Source organism: Eleutherodactylus coqui, chromosome 8 (assembly GCF_035609145.1).
Source record: "Eleutherodactylus coqui strain aEleCoq1 chromosome 8, aEleCoq1.hap1, whole genome shotgun sequence".
Classification (NCBI taxonomy): domain Eukaryota; kingdom Metazoa; phylum Chordata; class Amphibia; order Anura; family Eleutherodactylidae; genus Eleutherodactylus; species Eleutherodactylus coqui.
Window position 1 is genome coordinate 84,866,764 of NC_089844.1, and position 22,997 is coordinate 84,889,760.

Below are 22,997 nucleotides of genomic sequence, written 5' to 3' on the forward strand. Positions count from 1 at the left end.
CACCCCTGTCCCACTATTAAGCCAAATTAGGGGCAAGAGCCTGGCGGTTACCCCCCTAACAATTTAGTTGGGACAGACCATCATTAGCAAGGCACACATGTTGGCACATCTTAGATAAGCACCACACTAGCTGTAACCAATGCCAATCACCACCTGCGGGTGACACCGCTTCTTACTCTTCTGGGTTACATGCTGGCATTGCTGTCCACCTCCCCCCCCCCCCCCTCCCGCACGAGCCTGCGTCCACAGTGCACACACAATTTTCCCTGCACAGCGTTCAGCTGCCCTCATGCCACACATTTGCTTCACACGTTTTGTGATGAGGAGGAGCCGGAGACACACACTGCAGAGGGTTGGCAGGGCAAGGCAGCGACCCTCTTTGAAAGTGTGGGCAATAGCCCACAATGCTGATGAGAATTGGTGATAAATTGACATCCGATCATAATTCCAATCCCGTGCCACCTCCATCACAAAATTGTCAGGAGCCGCAAATGTGGGCATAAAGAGGACTAAGGTGCCAGTACTTCTACACATCTCCACAATGCAGCAGTGCATACTAACACCAAAGATTGGTTTGAAGCAGTAGGTCTCGCAAAAGCAGCCACCACAGGTATACAGTGACCCTGTGAAAGTCTCATGAAATCCGTTTCGCTTCCTGTGAATGCTCCAATCCAGTGTCTTGGATAACTGTGGTAGTTTGTAGCACGAGAGATAATACATGCCGACCAACGCTGATCCCCAGATCCCAAGCAGGAGGAGGAGTTGGCATAATAAACCCAAGAAACCGTGACCGAGGTAGGACCTGCAATACTCTGTGTGGGAAGCACGTGAGCAGGCCCAGGGTCAGGCTCAGTCCCAGCCTCCACCTGGCTGACCCAATGTGCCATGAGTTACATAGCTATGGGAAATCCATGTGTCCCCACACAATTCATTCTGTGTATGTGTCAGATAGCTGAACAACGCAATGGGAAAGCCGGTTGCACTCTGCATCCTACCCAAGTCATTCAGTGTATTTGTGCCAGATAGCTAAAACACCGCAATGGGAAATATTTGTTCACCCACAGCATAGTCGAGCCCCTGCAACCCAGGGACAGTATGAAATATGAAGAAATCAGAGTGGACACACATGGCAGAGCTTCACCCCGCCAAGGACCTCGGCCTATGCCCATATCCTCAGCAATCGTGGGCCTAAAGCGGACTCGGATGCTAGTACTGCTGTGAACGTCTCATTAATTCAGTTACGCTTCTTTTGATTGGTCCAAACCAGTGTCTCAGATAACTGTGGTACCACGTGAGCAAATACATGTCGACCAGCGCTGATCCCCAGACCCCAAGCAGGAGGAGGAGGTGGCATAATAAGCCAGAGAAACCGTGACCGAGGTTGGACCCGCAATGCTCTGTGTAGGAAGCACGTGAGCAGGCCCAAGGTCAGGCTCGGTCCTTGCCTCCACCTTGTGTGACACATGGTGCCATGAGTTACATAGCTATGGGAAATCCAAGTGTCCCCACACAATTCATTCTGTGTATGTGTCAGATAGCTGAACACCGCAATGGGAAACCTTTTTGCACACACAGCATAGGCGAGCCTATGAAACCCAAAGACAGTATTACACATGAAGAAATGAGAGTACCCAAACATGGCAGAGTTTCACCCTGCCCAGGACCTTGGCCTCGGCCCACACTTCTGCCCAAGTCATTCAGTGTATTTGTGCCAGACAGCTGAACACCGCTATGGGAAACCTTTTTGCACCCATAGTATAGGCAGACCCCTGAAACATTTCTGTTGCAAGAGTATAGACAGATCCCTGAAACATTTCTGTAGCAAGTGTATAGGCGGACCCCTGAAACATTTCTGTAGCAAGTGTATAGGCGGACCCCTCAAACCTTTCAGTAGCAAGTGTATAGGCAGACCCCTGAAATATTTCTGTAGCAAGAGTATAGGTGGACCCCTGAAACATTTCTGTAGCTAGTATATAGGCGGACCCCGCAAACCTTTAAGTAGCAAGTGTATAGGCAGACCCCAGTAACATTTCTGTAGCAAAAGTATAGACGGCCCCCTGTAACATTTCTGTAGCAAAAGTATAGACGGAACCCAGTAACATTTCTGTAGCAAGAGTTTAGCAGACCCCTGAAACGTTTCTGTAGCAAGAGTATAGGCGACCCCTCAAACATTTCTGTAGCAAAAGTATAGGCGACCCCTCAAACATTTCTGTAGCAAGAGTATAGGCGACCCCTCAAACATTTCTGTAGCAAGAGTATAGGCGAACCCCTCAAACATTTCTGTTGCAAATGTATAGGCGTACCCCTCAAACATTGGTGTACCAAGAGTATAGGTGAACACCTGAAAAAATTTGTTTGCCAAGACTATAGGCGAAGGCTGGAAAAATTAGTTGGCTAAGAGTATAGGAAAAGGCCTGAAAAATTGGTGTACTAAGAGTATAGGCGAACACCTGAAAAATTGTTTAACCCCGAGGGCAGGTGAAACCCATAAACATTTTTTAAAGATACAGCTCTTTGCTTAATTTGTAACAGAGCCTGGAGGCAGCCCTCCCAAAACATTGGTTTTAACAGAGTCTTTTGGCCCGCAGAAAAATTTGCGGTTCAGCTTGATGACATGCTGTTTGAGGAGGAGGAGTAATATCCGAGAGGGATAGACAAAGCTACTTCTCCCCTTTTTTGGGGTGATAGAGGATGCATTTTACTCCTGTTGCAGCGAAAAGATTCTTTAGGATCCGCTGCTTTCCACCGGTGGAGAAGAGAAATCTGGGGAAATCTAGCCTTTGTTCATCTTTATGAATGTAAGCATGTCGACGCTGGCAGTTGACAGGTGGGTACGCTTATCCGTGATGATTCCCCCAGCTGCACTAAACACTCTCTCTGACAAGATATTAGCAGCAAGGCAGGCAAGACCTCCAGGGCATACAGCGCAAGTTCGTGCCACGTGTCCAACTTTGACACCCAATAGTTGTATGGAGCAGAGGCATCACGGAGGACGGTGGTATGATCGGCTACGTACTCCCTCACCATCTTTTTACAGTGCTCCCTCTGACTCAGCCTTGACTGGGGTGTGATGACACAGTCTTGCTGGGGAGCCATAAAACTGGCAAAGGCCTTGGAGAGTGTTCCCCTGCCTGCGCTGTACATGCTGCCTGATCTCCACGCCTCCCCTGCTACCTGGCCCTCGGAACTGCGCCTTCTGCCACTAGCGCTGTCAGATGGGAATTTTACCATCAGTTTGTCCACCAGGGTCCTGTGGTATAGCAACACTCTCGAACCCCTTTCCTCTTTGGGTATGAGAGTGGAAAGGTTCTCCTTATACCATGGGTCGAGCAGTGTGTACACCCAGTAATCCGTAGTGGCCAGAATGCGTGTAAAGCGAGGGTCACGACAAAGGCATCCTAACATGAAGTCAGCCATGTGTGCCAGGGTACCTGTACGCAACGCATGGCTGTCCTCACTAGGAAGATCACTTTCAGGATCAGCCTTGACTGGGGAGCGGTGACACAGTCTTGCTGGGGAACTTTATATGTCACAGTAGGGTTCAGTTAAGTCTCTAAAACATAGCTTTTATTGAAAAACTAAATAAAAAGAAGTTTGTAACACAAAGTCCTAAACTCTAGACACAAATACACAAATAAATAAAAAAAACTGCACCCCTATGTCAAATGAGGGGAAAGCAGTATATACGTTGCCTAGGAAACGATATTTTCTCCCAACGGAATTAAAGTTTCTATTTTTGTTCTCTGTGGTATATATCCTAGAGCTAGTTGGATAGGCTCGTTAAGAATGGTGTTCCAGCTTGTATAGACAGCTATAGATATTCAATAGATGGGGGACTTGTATCCGCTTTTTAGAGCACGTGCGTTATTCCTCCCAAATAGAGAAAGATGCATAGACTGTCAAAAAATGCCGTAGGTGAGAGAATATTCACGCTACTTTGGCTAGTTTCAGAGAAATCAGATAAAAAGCTGATATCAAAATGCTGTAGCTTGCCAACGTTTTTTGCGAGTTGTAGCCACCAAAAGTTATAATGCAGTACACCAAATTGCCAGCTCAATTATTTTGTAGGTTCAAAAATCAGTGGTTCAACGCGTTTCCGCTACCTGTTACGTAGCCTCATCAGGAACCATAAGAGAGTTTTTACAAACAAATCAGCTTCCAGCTAAACGGTTAGTCCCCAGATTGGGAAATCATAACCTTTAGAAAGAGGGAGGTAGACAATTCTATCACTAGGTAGATCAAGATAAATACACCCAGTTTCCCCCCAAAGATAGCAGGAACAAAAACCAAAAAAGGCAGCAGCACCAGCCTCTATTTTTGAAAGCCTCTGTTTCCACAAGCCTGTACGGCAGCATCTCCAGGCTGATTAATTTGGCAATGTGCACGTTTAAAGCTTGTGCATGCGAGTGGGTGGCGATGTATTTGCACTTTCGCTCCAACGCTTGAGTTAGCGACAGCTGAACGCTGTGCTGAGAGACCTTTCTGGATGGAGTGGAGGACCATAGAGGTGAGGGTGTGGGTGCAGGCCAGGAGGCACTCATGCTTGTGTCCTGGGAGGGGGATTGAATCTGTGTGGCAGGTTGTGGCACAGGGAAAGAGGCAGTGGTGTGACCTGGAGGCGGTGAATGGCCTTCGTCCCACCTTGTGGGGTGCTTGGCCATCATATGCCTTTGCATTCTGGAGGTGAGGCTGGTAGTGGTGGCTCCCTGGCTGATCTTGGTGCGGCACAGTTTGCACACCACTGTTCATCAGTTGTCTGCACGCTCACTAAAAAAACTTCCACACCTTTGAACACCTAGCCCTCTGCACGGAGGCTTGCCGTGAGGGGGTGCTGTGGGAAACAGTTGGAGGATTCTTTGCTCTGATCCTGCCTCTCCCCTGACCACCCCATTGCCTCTTCCAACCTGTCCTGCTGCTGCACTTGCCTCCCCCTCTGAAGCCCTGTCTTCAGTATGCTTAGCAAGCCAGGTGGGGTCAGTCACCTCATCGTCCAGCAGCTCTTCCTCCGAATGCTCTGTGCGCTCCTCCCTCAAACTTACTGCCCTTACTACTACCTCACTGAGACAACTGTGTCTCATCATCCTCATCCACAAAAAGCTCCAGGAACTTTCCAAATGTTAGGCATTGGTCACGACAAACTTCTCAGGTGGGAGAGGAACATGTTTTTTCCCACTCAGGGCAGGGAGGATGGAGGAGTAGCCAGAGGATTCAGAGGTGCAGTCCCTAGGCCAGGAGTAGTGGACTGCATAGAAGAATGGGGGTTCGACACATTGCTGGACGCGTTATCTGCCATCCACGACAGGACCTGCTTGCACTGCTGTGCTTGTAATAAAGGTCTACCACGCAGACCTGAAAATTGTGATATGAAGCTGGGGAGCATAGAGACTTGGCTCTCTCCTAATCCCTCAGCAGCCGGCTGTGAGTCACCCTACCCAGGACCTCGGCCTGTGCCCACACCCTCACTTCGACTCTTACCCCTACTCCTTATCAAGTCGGATTAAGGATAGAGCAGGGCCCAAATAAATTACCCCACTGTAAACCGCTGAGACCTGGGGCTAATTCACCGCACACGGAGACTTGTAGATACCGGAGGCTCTATGCTTTGACCGGAAAAAAATTAACCGCTGTCTTGCGCTGATACCTAGGGGTCATTTACCGCTCACAGAGGCTGTATAGAGTGGCAAAAAACTATTAACCCAGTGGATAGTGTTGATAACTGCAGCTACCTCAACCCCACCAAGGAAAGGGTATTGTGAGATGCTCTGCACAGGGGCAGAAAACTATAAAGCCAGTGGATAGTGCTAATAACTGCGGCTACTTCACCGCACCCAAGGAAAGGATATTGTGAGATGCTCTGCACAGGGGCAGAAAACTAGAAAGCCAGTCGATAGTGCTGATAACTGCAGCTACTTCACTGCACCCAAGGAAAGGGTATTGTGAGATGCTCTGCACAGGGGCAGAAAACTATAAAGCCAGTGGATAGTGCTGATAACTGCGGCTACTTCACCCAACACAGAGGATGGCATCTGTGAAATGCTCTGCAGGGGCCCAGGGAATATTAGCGTACTGTTTATCGATGAGAACTCTGCCTAATGCACTGCACACATACCACGGTATAGCTGAAATGCTCTGCAGTGGCCCAGGAAATATTAGCGTACTGTTTAGTGATGAGAACTCTGCCGAATGCACTGCACACAGGGAATAGTAGCTGTAAAATGCTCTGCAGTGGCCCAGGAAATATTGGCGTACTGTTTAGCGATGAGAACTCTGCCGAATGCACTGCACACAGGGAACGGTAGCTGTAAAAAGCTCTACAGTGGACCAGGAAATATTAGCGTACTATTTAGCAATGAGAACTCTGCCTAATGCACTGCACACAGAGAATGGTATAGCTGAACTGCTCTGCAGGGGCCCAGGAAAGATTAGCGTACTGTTTAGCGATGAGAACTCTGCCTAATGCACTGCACACAGAAAGCGGTATAGCTGAAATGCTCTGCAGTGGCCCAGGAAGTTTTAGCATACTGTTTAGCGATGAGAACTCTGCTGAATGCACTGTACACAGGAAACGGTAGCTGTGAAACTGCCTGCAGTGGCCCAGGGAATATTAGCATACTGTTTAGCGATGAGAACTATGCCTAATACACTGCACACAGAGAATGGTATAGCCAAAATCCTCTGCACAGGCCTAGATGCTTTAAAAAAAAAAAGTGCACTACTGCTCCCAGCCAGCCACAACAGTAATGCACACAATGAGGAGTAGCCCTAAGAAGGACCGTTGGGGTTCTTGACTAGAGGATCCCTACTCTAACACTTTCCCTATATCAGCAGCAGCACTTTCCCTAACCTCTGCCAGCATGCGTCTGAGGCGAGCCGCGGGTGGCACTAGCTTAAGTACTCGGCGTTCACCTGATCGGCACAGCCACTCACTGCTGTAGATGTGCACAAGGCTGGCCTGTCACAACAGGAAGTGGTATGCCTTCCACGCATGTTTATTGGCTAAAAAATGGCACGGGGAAGGGAAATGAAATTGACTTGAGTACCGCGTGGTGTTCGTCTTGAGTAACGAGCATCTCGAAGACCCTAATGCTTGAACGAGCATCAAGCTCGGATGAGTGTGCTCGCTCATCTCTAATCATAATGCATTAAATATTAGGTTCCTAATTGCCATATCTGTACAACTGCAGTCAGACTACATAGGGTTTGTTGGCAGAGATGCTGGAGACACAAAGCTGTAGGATATTTTTAATCGCTGTTTGCAAAGTTGCTTCACTTTTTGTTTTAGATGCAGGGGGGAGTATTCTGAAAATCAACTCTGCCACTGCACTTCTTTCTATAAATACAACTAACTTTTTGAGTTGACCTTTTCAATGGCATGTGATATCTTGAATGCCAATTTAAAGTTTTTTGGATCTGTACATCGTAGTCTCTACAACAAATGAAAATTTTCGAAATGTTTTCTTTTTACCAACAGGTTGAATTTAAATTACCCATTTGCTGAACAATGTGTTACCTGTAACCTGCGTCCTGAAAGATGTGAACATTATTCTACATATTTTAGCAAAAATGGAGAATATTATTCCCTAAGCTGCAATGGTGAGTATTGTATACAGTTTTTAGCTTCTTTAAAAAATACATTTTAAAGGGATATCTCTAAGATTGACTTTTATCATGTATCCATAGGTTAAGTGATGAAAATTGATCACTGGAGATCTCACTGCTGAGACTCCCATTGATCCTGAGAACCGGGCTCCCCTCCTCCTCACTTTGGGCTCACTGGACCCACTTGCAGTGATGTAGAGATTGAATAGAGCAGTGGTTGAATATGCAGAGCGCCGCACCATTCATCTTAATGGCACTTGACTATCTCCAGCAGTCCCATTAAGGATGAATAGAGCGGTATCACACACGTGTAGTTGCTGCTCCATTCAATCTTTTTCGCACTGCAGGGTGTGCAATGAGCCCGCAGTGAGGAAGAGAGGGGAAAATAGTACCCTCATTTTCAGGATCAGTGGGGGTCTCTCCTGAGACCCTCACTGATCCCTAGAATGGGTCTTGTGTCTCCTTCTCCATCTCATTGCATAAACTACAATGCAGGAGGAGCTTCAATGGAGTGATGGCTGAGCATGCACAGTGCTGCTCCATTCACTTCAGTGGGGCAGACAGAAATAGCAGAGTGCTTGTACTTGACAATCTTTGGCAATCCCATTGAAATGAATGAATGAGCTGCATCAGGCATGCTTGGAAGCTACTCCATTCATGCTGTTTCTCACAGGGTGGGGTGTGTATTGAGAAGGACATGGGAACTCGTTCTCAGGACTGGTGGGGGTCCCAATGGTGGGATCCTCAACAATCAGTCTTTTATCACTTATTCTGTAGATAGGTGATAATGCCAATCTTTGTATATCCTGTCTAATGTTGTGGTTGTTCATTGGGTTTTATTTTCTATTACATTTATTTCATTTTATTTAGTCTTTTTTTTTTACATTTTTTTATTTTTTCTTTCTACTACAGCAAGATAATTTAAAAATCTAGAATTTTCATTTCACTGATGCTGTTTTTATGAAAGCATATGGAACATAAAATTAACTTTTTGCCCAATTATATCAGTAATTGTGTGGGTACAATTACATAAAAGGATGGGCTTTTTAGGTCTTCTTCAGGTGTGCTTTTTCGGTTAAAATGTATGTTCCAATTATTTGTTGTTTTTTTTATTTTGTGATAGTGTGTTATAGCATTTATCTTTGGTGGTCTTCAAATTCTATAGAGGAAACTATGAAAAAAACCACAATACCTAGAGCCACTAACCTCAAAAACTCTACAAAAAGTGCTAAAAAACAAAATCCTGTGTTCCGTATGTAGATTTTTTCATGATTAAGGCTGAATGCATACAAGCCAATTCGAATTGCAGAATCTGGGGCTGGCGTCCGCCTTCGGATTCCGCAGCAAATATCGCCAATAACATGCTGTGCAAAAATGATCCTTCATGCATACGAGCAAAAAACCAATTGCGGTTTCCACTCGTGGATGAAACATCGCAGCATGCTTCATTTTCCTGCAGTTCCTGCATGGACGGCTTTCATTGAGGTGATTTTGCAGTGGTCCGAAATCATTCTTTCTTCAAGAATTTGATTGAGGCGCTGCGCAATTGGCACATCAACCTTATGCACAATCATCTTCAGTAGTATTTATTTTAGCTGAAATGTTCCTTAATGTCATTAGTTGTTACATAAGTGACACCGGCAGACACTGCCGGCGAAGTCACTAACATTACATAGGGGGTCACTTACTTTTGTTCTTGAAATTGAATACTCAAGTTGCGACACCTTTACTTTTCCTATTTAGTATTTATTTACCTCAGTAGTATAAGCTGCTGGGGGTAACTAGCAGAAATAGCATCCAATCACAGCACAGCTTTAATTTGACCTAAGCCGTATAAGAAATGAAAGCTAAGCTCTAGCAACCAATCACAGCGCAGCTTTCATTTCACCTCAACAGTATAAGAAATGAAAGCTGAGCTGTGATTGGTAGCAATTGGCAACAAAAATGAAAGGGGAAGTTGGTGCGTTTTTGATTTTCAATTACGCCAGTCTTCGTCAGTTGGCGCTAAAGAACACTCATGCAAAATTTCGCTCAAATCAGAAATGTTTTGCATTTTACATATAAGATGTATTGAATTACAGTACTTTATATTGTGCTCCTATTACTGAATTAAAAGTAAGAAAATAAAATGCTCAATTTAATAGAATTTTTGAAGATTATTCAAGATTGTGGTAAGTAGAACCATTAGTAAAATACAGTATGTTGGGATCAACGATAGGAATCACCCAAATTCCCATTGAATTCTTCTTTAACATGTTACATATTTCACGGTCTCTCCACTGAATAGGTCCAGGAATCCCTATCTATACTCTTCACAACAGCACCGATGGTAGAGGTAAGATATACAGTTTATAATCACTTGCATGCAAGAGACATTACCGACTGAAGATCCGTGGATCACATTTTCAAATCGAGCAGTAAAATTTTTTTTCTCTTTTTTTTAAAATCTTTTAAAGCTGCCTACAAAAATAACTCACTATTTAAAAATGTAGATCCTGTGCAGTAAATATCCTGTCAGGGCCCCTAAGTTGGAGAAACAGGACAAAAACTGAACGTGAGGATGAGATCTCATCACCACACAATTAAAGAGAGAAAGACAGAATTACCTGTGGCGGAGCACTTTTCTAGTCACAGACACAACATAGAAGACATGAAAGTTATTATACTTAAAGGCTATTTCAAATCAGAGAACCATAGAAGAATTTGGGGGTATAAATTTATAAGAACTTTTGAGACTTTCAATACAGGCCTAAATTCTTCAAGAGGATTCATGCAGGAGCCGGAAGTATGAGAAATCTATAGCACAGATAACACTCTGGCCTGGTAATCCCCTAACATTAATTCAGGGATCATAAAACTGTGACATCCATATCAGTAGACTATTTAAGTATTTATTTATATCTCGACTCATCCTGTTGTGTATTCTTTTAAGTGCAAACTAATCACATGCATGTCTGTGCCTTGTCATAAGTATGTGTGTATATATATGTATGCCTCTTTGGATCTATTTCATTATGCCCGAGAAAGAACCCTGCATAGGTTCAAAAGCTCGCGGTAACATCATGTATTTTTGTTAGCCATTAAAAGGTATCATATCTACAAGATTACTTGGTTTCTCTTGCTGGGAACAATCACACAATGTAGTTGGGAGCGTAGCTAAAAGCGTTTCATTTGGGCCTTGGAGCCTTAAGGGCCAAGAGGTCTCTCTTCACTCTATAAGGAGGCCAGTACTATCAATGAAGCATTAGATTTGGAGTCCTGTAACAGATTTGGCATTGTGGTCCAGCAGCTTCCGGTTATGTCACTAAATGTAATTAATTTTATCATTATCTTTATCAATCATGGTCTTCTTTATAAAACATTCTTAATATTTTCTTTAAGAAATAAAAATTTTGGAAAGTAATGCAGAGTTAGAAGTCTTGCTAGATGACATCCAATTACCTACAAAAGAAAGAAATTCTATAAATCATCTTGGATTTGGTAAGTCTGCAGTTTTGTCCTATTCAAAGTCTTTTATTCTGAGGATTAAAAGGGTTGTGCAGGATTAGAAAAACATGGTTGCTTTTCTCCAAAAACAGCATTGAACTTGTCCGTGGGTTGTGTCTGGTATTGCAGTACTGCTCCATTAAAGAGAATAGAATTACATTTCCGATACAACATATACACTGTGAACAGGTTGGCATAGTTTTTGGAAGAAAGCAGCCATGTTTTTGTAATCCTGGTCATCGCCCTCATAAGCTTTCCTTTTGGTTCTTATAACACTTCTCATCTACTCTTACTCAGATCTATATTGTCAACATTTTAAGAACTTGAAAAGCCATAACTCATTGATCCCTATTACACCAGCCATAACTAGTTATTCCTGATCATACCAGCCATAACTCTTTTTCATCCTATCAGACTCCAGAGTATTCTGCTAAGCCCTTAAGGACCAGAGTGTTTGGGTCCTAAAGGACCAAAAACTTCTCTATGGATTTTTAGCCCTGTGATGGTTTTATAGCTCTGTTTTATTCTCTTCAGCTATCTGAATTATTTTTGTTGCGTTTTTGTTTTGTGACCTATAGGGCTATTTTTTAAATCTTTTTTTTCTTCACTGATTTCTTTTTAGTTTTATTGGAGGTAAAAAGCTTAGAAAAACATTATTATTATTTTTTTTTTAAATACAGGAATGAGTTTCTCATTTTGTTTTGCATATTTTGATATATAATTTGTAACAGGGCGGATATGGCAATGATTTTGGTTGGCGTCGACGTTGGGTTATTGTCTTTTTTAAATATATATTTTCATTTTATTCTGTAATTTTTTTCTAATTTTCGTAACATTTTTGTTACATCTGCATCCCTCATGACATGACGAAAGACCTGTGGGGCATTATTGAAATTGCCATTTTTTTTCAATTTCCCACTTTTCCACTGAAGCTCTGACATTTATAGGTGTCCCAGTTACAGGAGAAAGCATCCTCCAGTAGTTACAGTAGTCACTAACAGAGATGATCTGGTTTTGCTACTACCCTGCAGCTCTACCTTGGCAGGGGACATCCGGCAGTCATGTGATCACCGGATTGAATAGCGTAAGTTACACTTCCGCTTTCTCTCCTCAGTACATACCACGCATTGAGCGATATGCAGCCTTTACAGGGTAAGACAGAAGCATTTAAAACTGCTTCTCCTCCGGGTCCTTAGCTGTGACTAATAGCCAAGGACCCAACCAGCTTCTGCTACATTGCAGGAGCTTTAATCCTGCACTGTATTTTTCATTTCCTATGGGCCAGAATTAAAGCCCTGGACCAATCACCATAAATGTACTCTGCTTGGTCCTTAAGGGGTGAATAGTTTTGATATAGAAAATTAGGATGGCTTCAAACAACTGTAATACAACAGCATTTTAGGCACCTTTTACACAAAGTGATAAATCTTTCCTACCAGTGAACAAGCCAACGAAGAAGGAGTTTGCTCATTCACTCGTTTAGACGGTTTATACCGGCAGATAAATCTTTTACATCTTGTTGTACCAGTGACTGTGAACAACTAAATGATCACTGTTCCAAACCACTTTGAGGAACATATAATATATTGTTTAACCCTTTGTTAATTTTTTTTAAGAGGTTGAAAGAAAAAAACAGAAATTCGTAGTTTTTTTTAATAGGTTTTCTTTAATGGATTCATTGTACGGTATAAATGAAATGTTACTTTTAGGCCACAACCGTTTTTTTTTTGTAAAGTGCATGTATAGGTGCGCTAAAAAAATCGGACTTCGCATGTGTAAAAAAACGCGAAGCAAAAAATCACACATAAATAGTGTGATCGGTATCCCCTGCTGTGGCTGTGAAAGCTGCAGCAGGGGATTCCTTGGATGTAAAACCCCTGGATGCTGTCACATCCAGGGGTTTCACCCTGTTGCCAATGGGGCCAGCAGCAACAGCGCTGGCCCCATAGAAAACATAGGGAGAAGATGCACTCCTCTGCCACATTGTTCAGTGATGATGGGACACCCCGCAGGGAAGAAGGAATTCCGTGTCACAGCTGTCACAACTGTGGCAGAGGAGCGCAATGCTATCCTATTGCTTTCAATGAGGCTGGCGCTGCTGCCGTCCTTTTGAAAGCAATGGGATGAAGGCAACCCCCATAGGGAGGATTTTTTTTGGGGGGGGGGCTTGAAATATAAACCCTACCCTGAAAATAATCCCTAGCTTCTTCATTTCTTGTGGCCAGGGATTGAAAAATCCCCGCCTTCTGAAAGTGCTACCTCTGATTGGTCACAGCACTCAGCCAATCAGAGGCAGTGCATTCAGGAGGTGGGGATTTTTCAATTACTGTCACAGTGTCCAGTGATGATGGGATTCCCTGCGGAGATGAAGGAATCCCCTGCAGCAGCTGTGACAGGTGTGGCAGGGAATTACTTCAGTGCGATGCGATGTGCGCTTAAAAACGCTGTCCTATCTTTTACAGGTGAGGGGGTTTTTTTGTGCTTGTAAAAATCGGACATGTCACTGCTTCCATTTGAAAGTATTGGTTCTTACAGTTGTGGTTTTAAGCCCGCCTATACATGCGCTAAAAAACCGAGGCCTGATTTTGTGGGTCAATACAATTACAGCTATATTATTTATATATATATATATATATATATATATATATATATATATATATATATATATATATACACACATACACACACACACACACTTCAATAAAAACACGTTAAAAAAGAGAAATAACTATATTTGCACTGCCGTATTCCAAGATCCCATAACATTTTTAATTTACCACCAATGGAGCTATGTGAGGTATTGAGTTTTGCTGAATGAGTTGCAGTTTCCATTGGTGCTACTTTATAGTAACTGCTCCTATTTGACTGTTTGTTGTTGTTGCATTTTTTTCTTCTTTTGCAAGACAGATAAACAGCAATTTTGGTATGTGTAAGGCTCTATTTACATCTGGACCGGAGGCTCTATTCAGAGCCTCTGGTGCAGATCCAGCATGAATTGCAGAAGTCATACATGCCAGACTTTTTTATCTGGTAAAAATGCTGGACAGGTGCAGGAACCAAACAGACTCCATTATAGTCAAAGGTGTCCGTTCGGCACAGTTTAGTTCCGTTATGAGACAAATCCGTTCATAACAGAGCAGGAAAACGGAATCCCTGGTGCAAATGTAAATTTAGTCTAAGGGACTAAATGGTTGGTAACAGAGGTTTCTCTGCTCCCAGGCCGGCTCCGCCCTGCATGGGATTCCAGGGCCAAACTTAAATTAGGCTGCTGTAGAAACACGACAACATAGGCTAAGACCACTTAGTGGCCGCTGTAAAGGCCCGTAGGCAGGTCACTAAGGGGTTAAGAAGAGCACAATGCTTTCAGAACTTTTGATGTGTCATAAAATGATTGTACTCGCAGATTTGCAGCAAAAAGTATAGTAGAAAGTTTGAAATTGGCTTCATGTATTAATCTGTTTTGTGAGATGCCTTCTTAAAAGACCATTAAACCAAGAATACAAGTTATCATGAGCCACTGTATTTTGTGAAGGGTTGAAGCCAATCTCCTACTGTTGTGTTCGCTTTCGAAATTATTCTGATGGGCTCATTTCTGTTAAAGAGGTATTCCAGGATTTTTTTAACTGGTAGGTTGTTGGTGCAGTGGGCCGTACATCTTCATCAGTGGTCTGAGGAAGAAATCGGAGAGCTGGTTCCACTCCCACTAAAATCCATGGCAGCACCGCACTACTCCTATACTTCCTGCTGAGGCCCATGGTCTGGACACCATGACGTGCCCTGAGCAGAAAATGTAAGAGCAGCATGATGTTCGCATTTTACAGTGGGCCAGATGTACAGAAGTGGTGGGCCCCCCATCCATCAAGTACTGATGACCTATCTGGGGAATAGCTCATCAGGTAAAAATGCCTGGAATACTCCTTTAAGCTACTTGCACATGGACAACTAAAAGGTTACCCCTGAGATAATTGGATGCAACTTGCATTGGTCAGCACATCCATCTGTGTTCTGTCCAATGTGCTATTCTTTTCCAAAAATCGGATAAGAATAGGACATGCTGTGATTTTTTTTTTTTTTTTTTTTTAGCTCTGACTATTCGTCCGATTTAATGGGAAAAAAAAAAGCCCACGTGCCTTTGCCCGTTCAAATTAATGGTTGTTATTTGTCCGATTTTCAGTCCGGTATCAGACAGAAATATCATCCATGTGTTTGAAGTAGTCTTCAAGAGAAATCTCTCTTCCTTTTTTTGAACCTATAAGTTCTCATCCAGTAAATGAATGGCTTATCAGATAGTCAGTACCAACTATCAGGACTCTCTGTAGCAGTGTTCTCTAGATCTAGGTTTGATTGACATTCAGACAAATGAATAAAAATGGTTGTTTTCTTCTCTCAGATTTATGGTATCAGTTGACCTTGCCACCTCACTTTGATAAATCAAAGAAATACCCTCTGCTGATTGATGTGTAAGTACTCCGTGCGTGAGATCAATTTTTTGTGTGTTATTTACATTTCTTATAAAAATATATATATATTTAAATAGCTTTCTAAGCAAATTTAAACTTAAATGGGCTGTCCAGATGTTATACAACTTTTTAAAAAATTGATCCAAATCTGTTAAAATAATAAAACCAGCGGTACTTATCTGTCCTCACCCCCAGTGATCAGCACTGTAGCCCCGCCGTCCTCCCAATCTTTGTTTTGGAACAGCTACCAACTGACCATTGCAGCCAATCGGAGACCACAGAGGTCAGACGCCCTTCTCCTAAGATCACCACTAAGATGCTGGTGGTCATGAGGGGGATGGGTGGGGGTGAGGATGGTTAAGTACCACTACTTTTTATTGTGTCTATTTGTAAGACGTTGTATAACACCCAGACAACCCCTTTTTATGGGTTTGTTTTCTGAAAGCACCGCCTTTTCAAAAAAAGTCAGCAGATTGCTCAGGGGTCAACTTCTCCCACTCCCAGACGGATCTGCCAGAGCCCATTAATATCTTCAGGATATGTGATAAATGACTAATCACTGGGTATCTGACTACTGTGACTTCATTCATCCAGAGATCTTCATCACTGAATGCCCCTGTGATTGAAGCAGAAGTGCGCATACGTGACCACCGCACGATTCACTTCTATAGGACAGAGAGAGATTGCCAAGTGCATTGATCTCCACCTGTCCCGCAGAAGGAAATGCAACTAAGGTTGAACATGCACACCATTGCTCAATTCACATGAAGCATTCAGTGATGCATTTCTCAGGCTTTCTGGGGGTCCCAGCTGTGGGACCCCCAGCGATCAGACCTGTATTCTCCTCCTTTGGGTTTATTTGGTTGTAAAACTCCTTGAGTATGAACATTGATATTCTCCTAACGGTGTTATTCTCTCCAGGTATGGGGGTCCTTGCAGTCAGAAGGTTGATCAATATTTCAGGCTTAACTGGGCCACCTACCTTGCCAGTACTGAGAAGATCATTGTAGCCAGCTTTGATGGCCGAGGGAGTGGATATCAGGGTGACAAAATATTATACGATATATATCGAAGACTTGGAACAATAGAGGTAGAAGATCAGATCGCAGCTGCCAGGTGAGCTTTTATATTCTTTTAGCGATGATTAGTAGAAATTGTGTTATAATCTTTAACGAGACTCCATTAGTTATCTTTTCTTTCTGGAGGCTCAGGCTTTGGCTTATATTTCCAGTCATTGTTAGGCTCAGTCAGACAAGCAAATTTTTCACACATTATATGTGTGGGGGAAAAAAAAAAATCGCACATCGCATGTAGAAAAAAATGGCGGCACTGGGTGCGTTTTGTGCTCACGTGTCCTATCTTTTGCAGGTGCACATTTTTTCCGCTTCTAAAAAATGAACATGTGACCGCTTTCATTGGAAAGCATTGGTTCTAATAGATCCATTTTGAAAACGCCTATACATGCATGAAAAATTTGCTCGTCTGACTGAGCCCTTACAAAAAGGTCTGATATTGACTTGCAGGAATGCTGCCTTCCAAGAGGTGGTGCTGAAGAGGCATTGTTCCATATTCGTATTTGCATAATTTCCCAGAAGAGCATGCATGGTCTTAGAAGTCTCCTCAAATTTACTAGGATCTACCCCTAAGGAGAAACTTTATCCCTTCTGATCCATAGTAAAAGGAATGTCACACTGGAGAAAACAATCTGCAGCATAAATTGACCTGGAGTATGAATTTTAAATCTGCAGCATATCAATTTATGTTGTGGGTTTTTATCCTGCACCCCTTCAAATGAGAGGATGAAATCTGTAGCAAATTTGCACCAAAATCTGCATTTAAGTCAAATTACCTCCCATGTGAACATAGCCTTAGGGTATTCTGATTATTAATTTACCTTTGCACACCATTTTCCAGTTATGTGTTTGCCTTTGACAGGTGGACTAGGTATATGTTTCTATTACCATTTTAGCCTTTTTTAGGAATATTTTTGCTGTAAGGCCTTTTCCAAGATTCAACTATTGACAACTTTTCTTAGTTAAAGGTGTTGTCCGACTTACTTATTTTTTTTCAGTTTTGAGACCACCCTGCTCAAACCCTGCACCACGGTATCTGAGCTATGACATCACCAGGTCCTCTGGCCTGGTGACGTCTTGTAAGCCTGTGATGTGGACTTCTGTTGTAGAAGCCGAAGCATGTTTATAGGACGTCACTGATGTCGTCTGGTAATAAGGCTTCCTATTGGCTGCAGCAGTCACGTGTGTAAACAACAACGTGATCGCTGCAGCAAAAGTGGCAGTGGGGCAGCACGTTGAGACATAGGCCAGTGTTATTTGTTCTTCCCCACTGTCACTAATGTATATTTACAGATCAGAAAACCCCTTTAAGTCCCAGAAAGCCCGGTTTAATTATGGCATGTGCTTTTTCATTTAGGCATTTCAAATCTCTGGGATTTGTTGATGAGAAACGAATAGCTATTTGGGGATGGGTAAGTTGTAAAATACCCTTTTAATAGTACTAATGGCTAGTTTCTAGTAAAATAGTAAAAAGACATACATGGGTCATTGTGAGTCTTGTGACGTTTAAAAAATACAGTTACTCAATGTAAATAATAGGTAGTTTTAAGCCATTTTTCAACTTATTTAGTTAGCCGATTCTGGGCACTTTTAATAGAAAATGTTTCCCCAAAGCCCCTATTCCTATTCAGCTGCGTAGCTTTTCCCATGGCTAGGGAAAAATCTTTCTTCAGCTGCATAGCTGAATACATCTACTGTTAATTGGGAGAAAACTCCTCTTTATTGCCTAGAGCAGTGTTCCCCAACTCCAGTCCTCAGGGATCCCAACAGGTCATGTTATCAGGATGTCCTCAGTATTGCACAGGTGATGTCATTATTGTCAGTGCCTCAGACATTACCACAGGTGTTCTTACTATAGAATATGCTGAAAACATGACCTGTTGGTGGTCCCTGAGGACAGGAGTTGGGAAACACTGGCCTAGAGGCTTCAAAAGTAATATGAGACACGCCTATGCATAGACATTTTGTGTAAATTATGTTGCCTCTTTATCATAAGCGAATCTGTCACTAGGCTCATGCTGCCCGAACTAAGGACAGAATGAACCGGGGACGGATCTGCCCATTCATCCCATGTATGTTTTATTCTGAAACGTTACTGCCTTTTAATTAAAAAAAACACACTTAGAAGGTTGACTTGGAGCTCAACTGGAACGGAGCTCTCGAGTCAAAGAGGTGGTCTTTCAGAATAAGACATAAATGGGCATATTTGTTCCGGGTTCATGCTCCCCGTGCGTCAGGCAGCATGAACCTAGTGACAGGTTCCCTTTTTGTAAATTTATTTCCTCTGCTATCTTATTCTTAATCTGGCCTGCTGCAGTATAGAGATCCGCCCCTCATTAGGAAGTGTTTTATTCGACCTCTCACAGCTGGTCCGCCCCCCCACCAATACCCCGATGCACTGGGTGTGTATTTTAGTATTATACCCAATGCACTGAGAAATGTTTTGTGTGTAGGTCTGTAGACAGATACATTGACATACATACCGTGAGAGTAATTTAGTAGCAGCCTTATAAATATGACTTGATAAAATGATATCCTGTGAATAACTACCGTAACTGCACTTTAGTTTGTAATCGGTCTTAAAAGGACTCAAAGTAAACATTTTTTACAGTCCTATGGTGGTTATGTAACCTCAATGGTTCTTGGCAGTGGAAGTGGCGAGTTCAAGTGTGGAATTGCAGTCGCCCCTGTATCGAGCTGGCATTATTATGGTATGTTACTGATTTATCACTAAATTCAGTCTCAATGTTTAGAAAATAAAGAGATAATTTAGCTTTATTGATCTAGTCCATTATGCTGAAAATATTCATCCACCAAGAGAAGTTCAAATTAAGAATTTAAGCGGATATACAGTTTCGAGACAAGATTCTGTCCTGGGACAGGAGGGGCAGTGGAGTATATCCCTGCAGTTGTTCTTCTCCCGCCCCTCCGATCCATCAGTTTCAGGCCCTGCTTTCTAGGATGGCTGCACCAATATTCTATCTAACTAATATGCACTGTACACTGCTCTCTGATTGGTGCACAGTGCGCTATCACATGAGCAGCTTTGGACAATCAGGGCAGGTATGGTACTTTGGTAGTCCTAACACCATCAATACACTGAGAGGAATTATATAGTCTGAAGATTGTGTCAGCCATCTTGGATGACAGAAAACAGGACTTAGAATCGGCAGATCAGAGAAACAGCAGAGAAGAACTGCCGCAGGTAATATCCGATAATATAATATAGATATCCCATTCCGTCCCAAGACAGAACTTTGTCCCAAAACCAGAGGGTCGCTTTAACACTTAAATTGATATATAAAGATGCATTTTGTATCAAATTGTAGGTAATATGTATCCGTATCTAAAAAATGTCATTTATTATATAATCTTTCTATTGTAGACTCTATCTATACAGAGAGATACATGAGCCTCCCTACACCAGAGGACAATCTTCAGAATTACGATGTAAGAAAAACAGAACAACGATAATTGCAGAAAAAGAATTTCTAATGGGAATGTTGGCATTTCATTGATCTGGTTTCTTTCTACCTCTATAATGAATAACAGTGAAAATAGTCTATCTTCATCTGTTGCATTTGAGCATTGGCAACAATGGCTACTTTGAGAAACTTTCCTCCATATTAGAGATGTCCTGTTCAAAGGCATTTTAAGACACCATTCATGGTAGATGAATTCAAACTTTATATGAAGTGATGGACTGACTGCCTTTGGGCTATAGCTGGCTGATATAGCACATTCTTTGTCAGTGACTCTGAATTTTTTAATTATGGTTACGTCTAAACAATAATATTTACTTGTCAAGCCAACTGTGTCAAAGAAAAAAATTGTACTTTCTTCATTAAAGTTGCCATTTAAGGAGAAGCTTTACTTTCCTTTTATCACCTTAGATGTTCCCCTTAAAACAACCTTGTATTTCTCCATCATATAATGAAAATTGCCTTTCAGGTAAAACACCAAAATAGTGAATTTCTTATCTCGTAATTGTGAACTCGTTAAGAAATCTCATGACTTATTTCTAATAATTTTGCCAAAATTTGCTGAGTGCAGCTGAAATTGTTCAGGAGGCATCATCATTGTTGGCTAACGAAAAACTGCCCTTAATTCAAATAGTTTTAAGATGTAATCTTTTTACCACTACATTCAAAAATGATCAAATACAAGAAATTGTTAATAATTAAAATGAAAAGTAGAGAAAACCAGAAATTCATTCCTGCCACCATTTTCCATTTGCCCCAGTGAGAGATCAGCTGGCAGTGCGAGTTATCCGGTATTGTTAGTCATGTAACTCAATTCTCCCACTACTTCTGGCAAAGAAATCAGCAAGAATTTCAAATATTAAAAAAAGTATATATAGAAAGTACATCCATATTCTGACATCTCCCCCCTCTGGGTAGGATAGCCTTGCACATCTAGCTGGTAGACTTCCTCATCTGCTCAGCATGCGGACGGACCAATCTGTCAACTTTTTATTTCCTGGACACTTTCTCCTAACGCTTTCCCTCCTTGTTAGTAACACTTAGTAAATACAGAATTTAAAAGAAACTGATAAATTGAACTTCCCTTTTTCTTTAAATGGATGCACAATTTAACAGTAAGAAAAAGAATTAGGACTGTCAAAAGAATAATAGGAATAATTAGGCAAAAAGCAGAGTTTCCAGTCTGTCTATATCATTATTCCTTTCTCGTAAGGAACACTTTAATTAAATCATAGCATGTCTAAAATAAAACTTATGACTCAACTGTCTTGTTTTGTTTTGCAGAGTTCAACGGTCATGGCTAGAGCAGCGAAGTTTAAGGATGTGGGATACCTTCTAATCCACGGCACAGCAGATGGTGAGCCTCCTCTAATTAGTCTTCCAGTACCCATGACAGATTTCTAGCATCAAAACTGACAAAACAGAGACTTGATGGCCAAATGTTACATCGTGATGACCGAGACAGAACTCTTTATTTTAACACTAATTGTCTACAAATGTAAATTATTAGAAATGTAATTATTTCACAGGAATCAAAGTCTGGATCTACTATGATGCTAACACATGTTCACTATTAACCAGTTTTGCTCCTCACAAGAATTAATCAAAATCTAAAAACAAAAAGTACCCCATAACAACACTCAGGTGGCTTGTGTAAGGACTTTTTAATCTGGTCATGTATATACATGAAATCCACAGCACACGTAACGTAAACAAATGTATCCTCAAAGGAGAAGAAATGTCCACATTGAAACAAGACCAATAGATGTCTCCCGACTAGAGATGAGCGAGCATACTCGCTAAGGGCAATTGCTCGATCGAGCATTGCCCTTAGGGAGTACCTGCCCGCTCAGGAGCAAAGATTCGGCTGCCAGCGGCAGGGGAGAGCGGGGAGGAACGGAGGGGAGATCTCTCTCTCCCTCTCTCCCCCCCGCTCCCGCCTGCTCATGGCCGCAACTCATCTGTCACCCATTCTGGCAGCCAAACCTTTTCTTCCGAGCGGGAAGATACTCGCTAAGGACAATGCTCGATCGAGTAATTGCCCTTAGCGAGTATGCTCGCTCATCTCTACTTCCGACCTTTCGCAAGCCTTGTCTGGGGAATTTGTGAAGGGATTTGCAGCTGTCATGAGAGGATGGAGTATATGTGATTTTGCATATACCTGATATGCTGTGATTTAATTAAGATTATTCTTATTTTGCATGACATATTGGAGCATTTTGTGGACTTCCTTACAAAAGGAAGTTCACAACAGGATTAGTCAAAAGTAATCAAAATACAATGAAATTCCTTTGAGATAGCCACCCAAAGTTGCAGTCTAGTCTTCTTCAGGGCTGGTCCTCTCAAAGAAGAAAGCCAATATACATAAGAGAATCGAACATCTGCCACAGTAAAATCCAGTCTAGATCGGTGGTCTTCTGAAACAGGTGGCACTTCGGGGAGGTTTCACTATATAAAATTAATCAAAACTTTTGTTTATGTCTTTGACAATAAGATTTTTATTTATTTTCTAAGGCAATTTCTTTTTTATTTCTTAGACAATGTTCACTTCCAACAAGCAGCACAGATTTCGAAAGCTCTTGTTGATGCTGGAGTGGACTTTGATACTATGGTAAGTTTTTATTGTCTATTTTAACCTTAGACGGTCATGCTTCAATGAAGATGTATCAAACCAAACTGCACATGAATTACTAGTATTGATGCTGCATGTAGATCTGGTGAACCTGGGACAATTGGACTATCCATGACTAACATTAGGTAGAAAAGTTTGGGAGGCAGATGTAAATTGTCTAAAAATATGTATACTTTTATCCTACTGTTTTGGTCAGTTCTTTGAAATTTCTGGCGATCAGCTAAGGTTGCTAGGACCTGCCTATTCTTAACATAACTCACCGGGC

The 22,997-nt window shown here is 42.2% G+C and overlaps 1 protein-coding gene across 3 annotated transcripts in view; it reads left to right on the top strand.

Moving 5' to 3' along the window:
* The window catches only part of LOC136576563 (dipeptidyl peptidase 4-like), a 118,624-nt gene that overhangs the window by 91,531 nt on the left and 4,096 nt on the right, over positions 1-22,997 (top strand). For all 3 annotated transcript variants that reach the window (XM_066575937.1, XM_066575936.1, XM_066575938.1), the window contains 10 exons: positions 7,472-7,593; positions 9,887-9,934; positions 10,981-11,079; positions 15,476-15,545; positions 16,467-16,661; positions 17,976-18,030; positions 19,230-19,329; positions 20,004-20,068; positions 21,385-21,457; positions 22,638-22,711. In XM_066575937.1, coding sequence (XP_066432034.1) covers positions 7,472-7,593; positions 9,887-9,934; positions 10,981-11,079; positions 15,476-15,545; positions 16,467-16,661; positions 17,976-18,030; positions 19,230-19,329; positions 20,004-20,068; positions 21,385-21,457; positions 22,638-22,711 — 901 coding nt within the window. The remainder of the gene's footprint in view (positions 1-7,471; positions 7,594-9,886; positions 9,935-10,980; positions 11,080-15,475; positions 15,546-16,466; positions 16,662-17,975; positions 18,031-19,229; positions 19,330-20,003; positions 20,069-21,384; positions 21,458-22,637; positions 22,712-22,997) is intronic.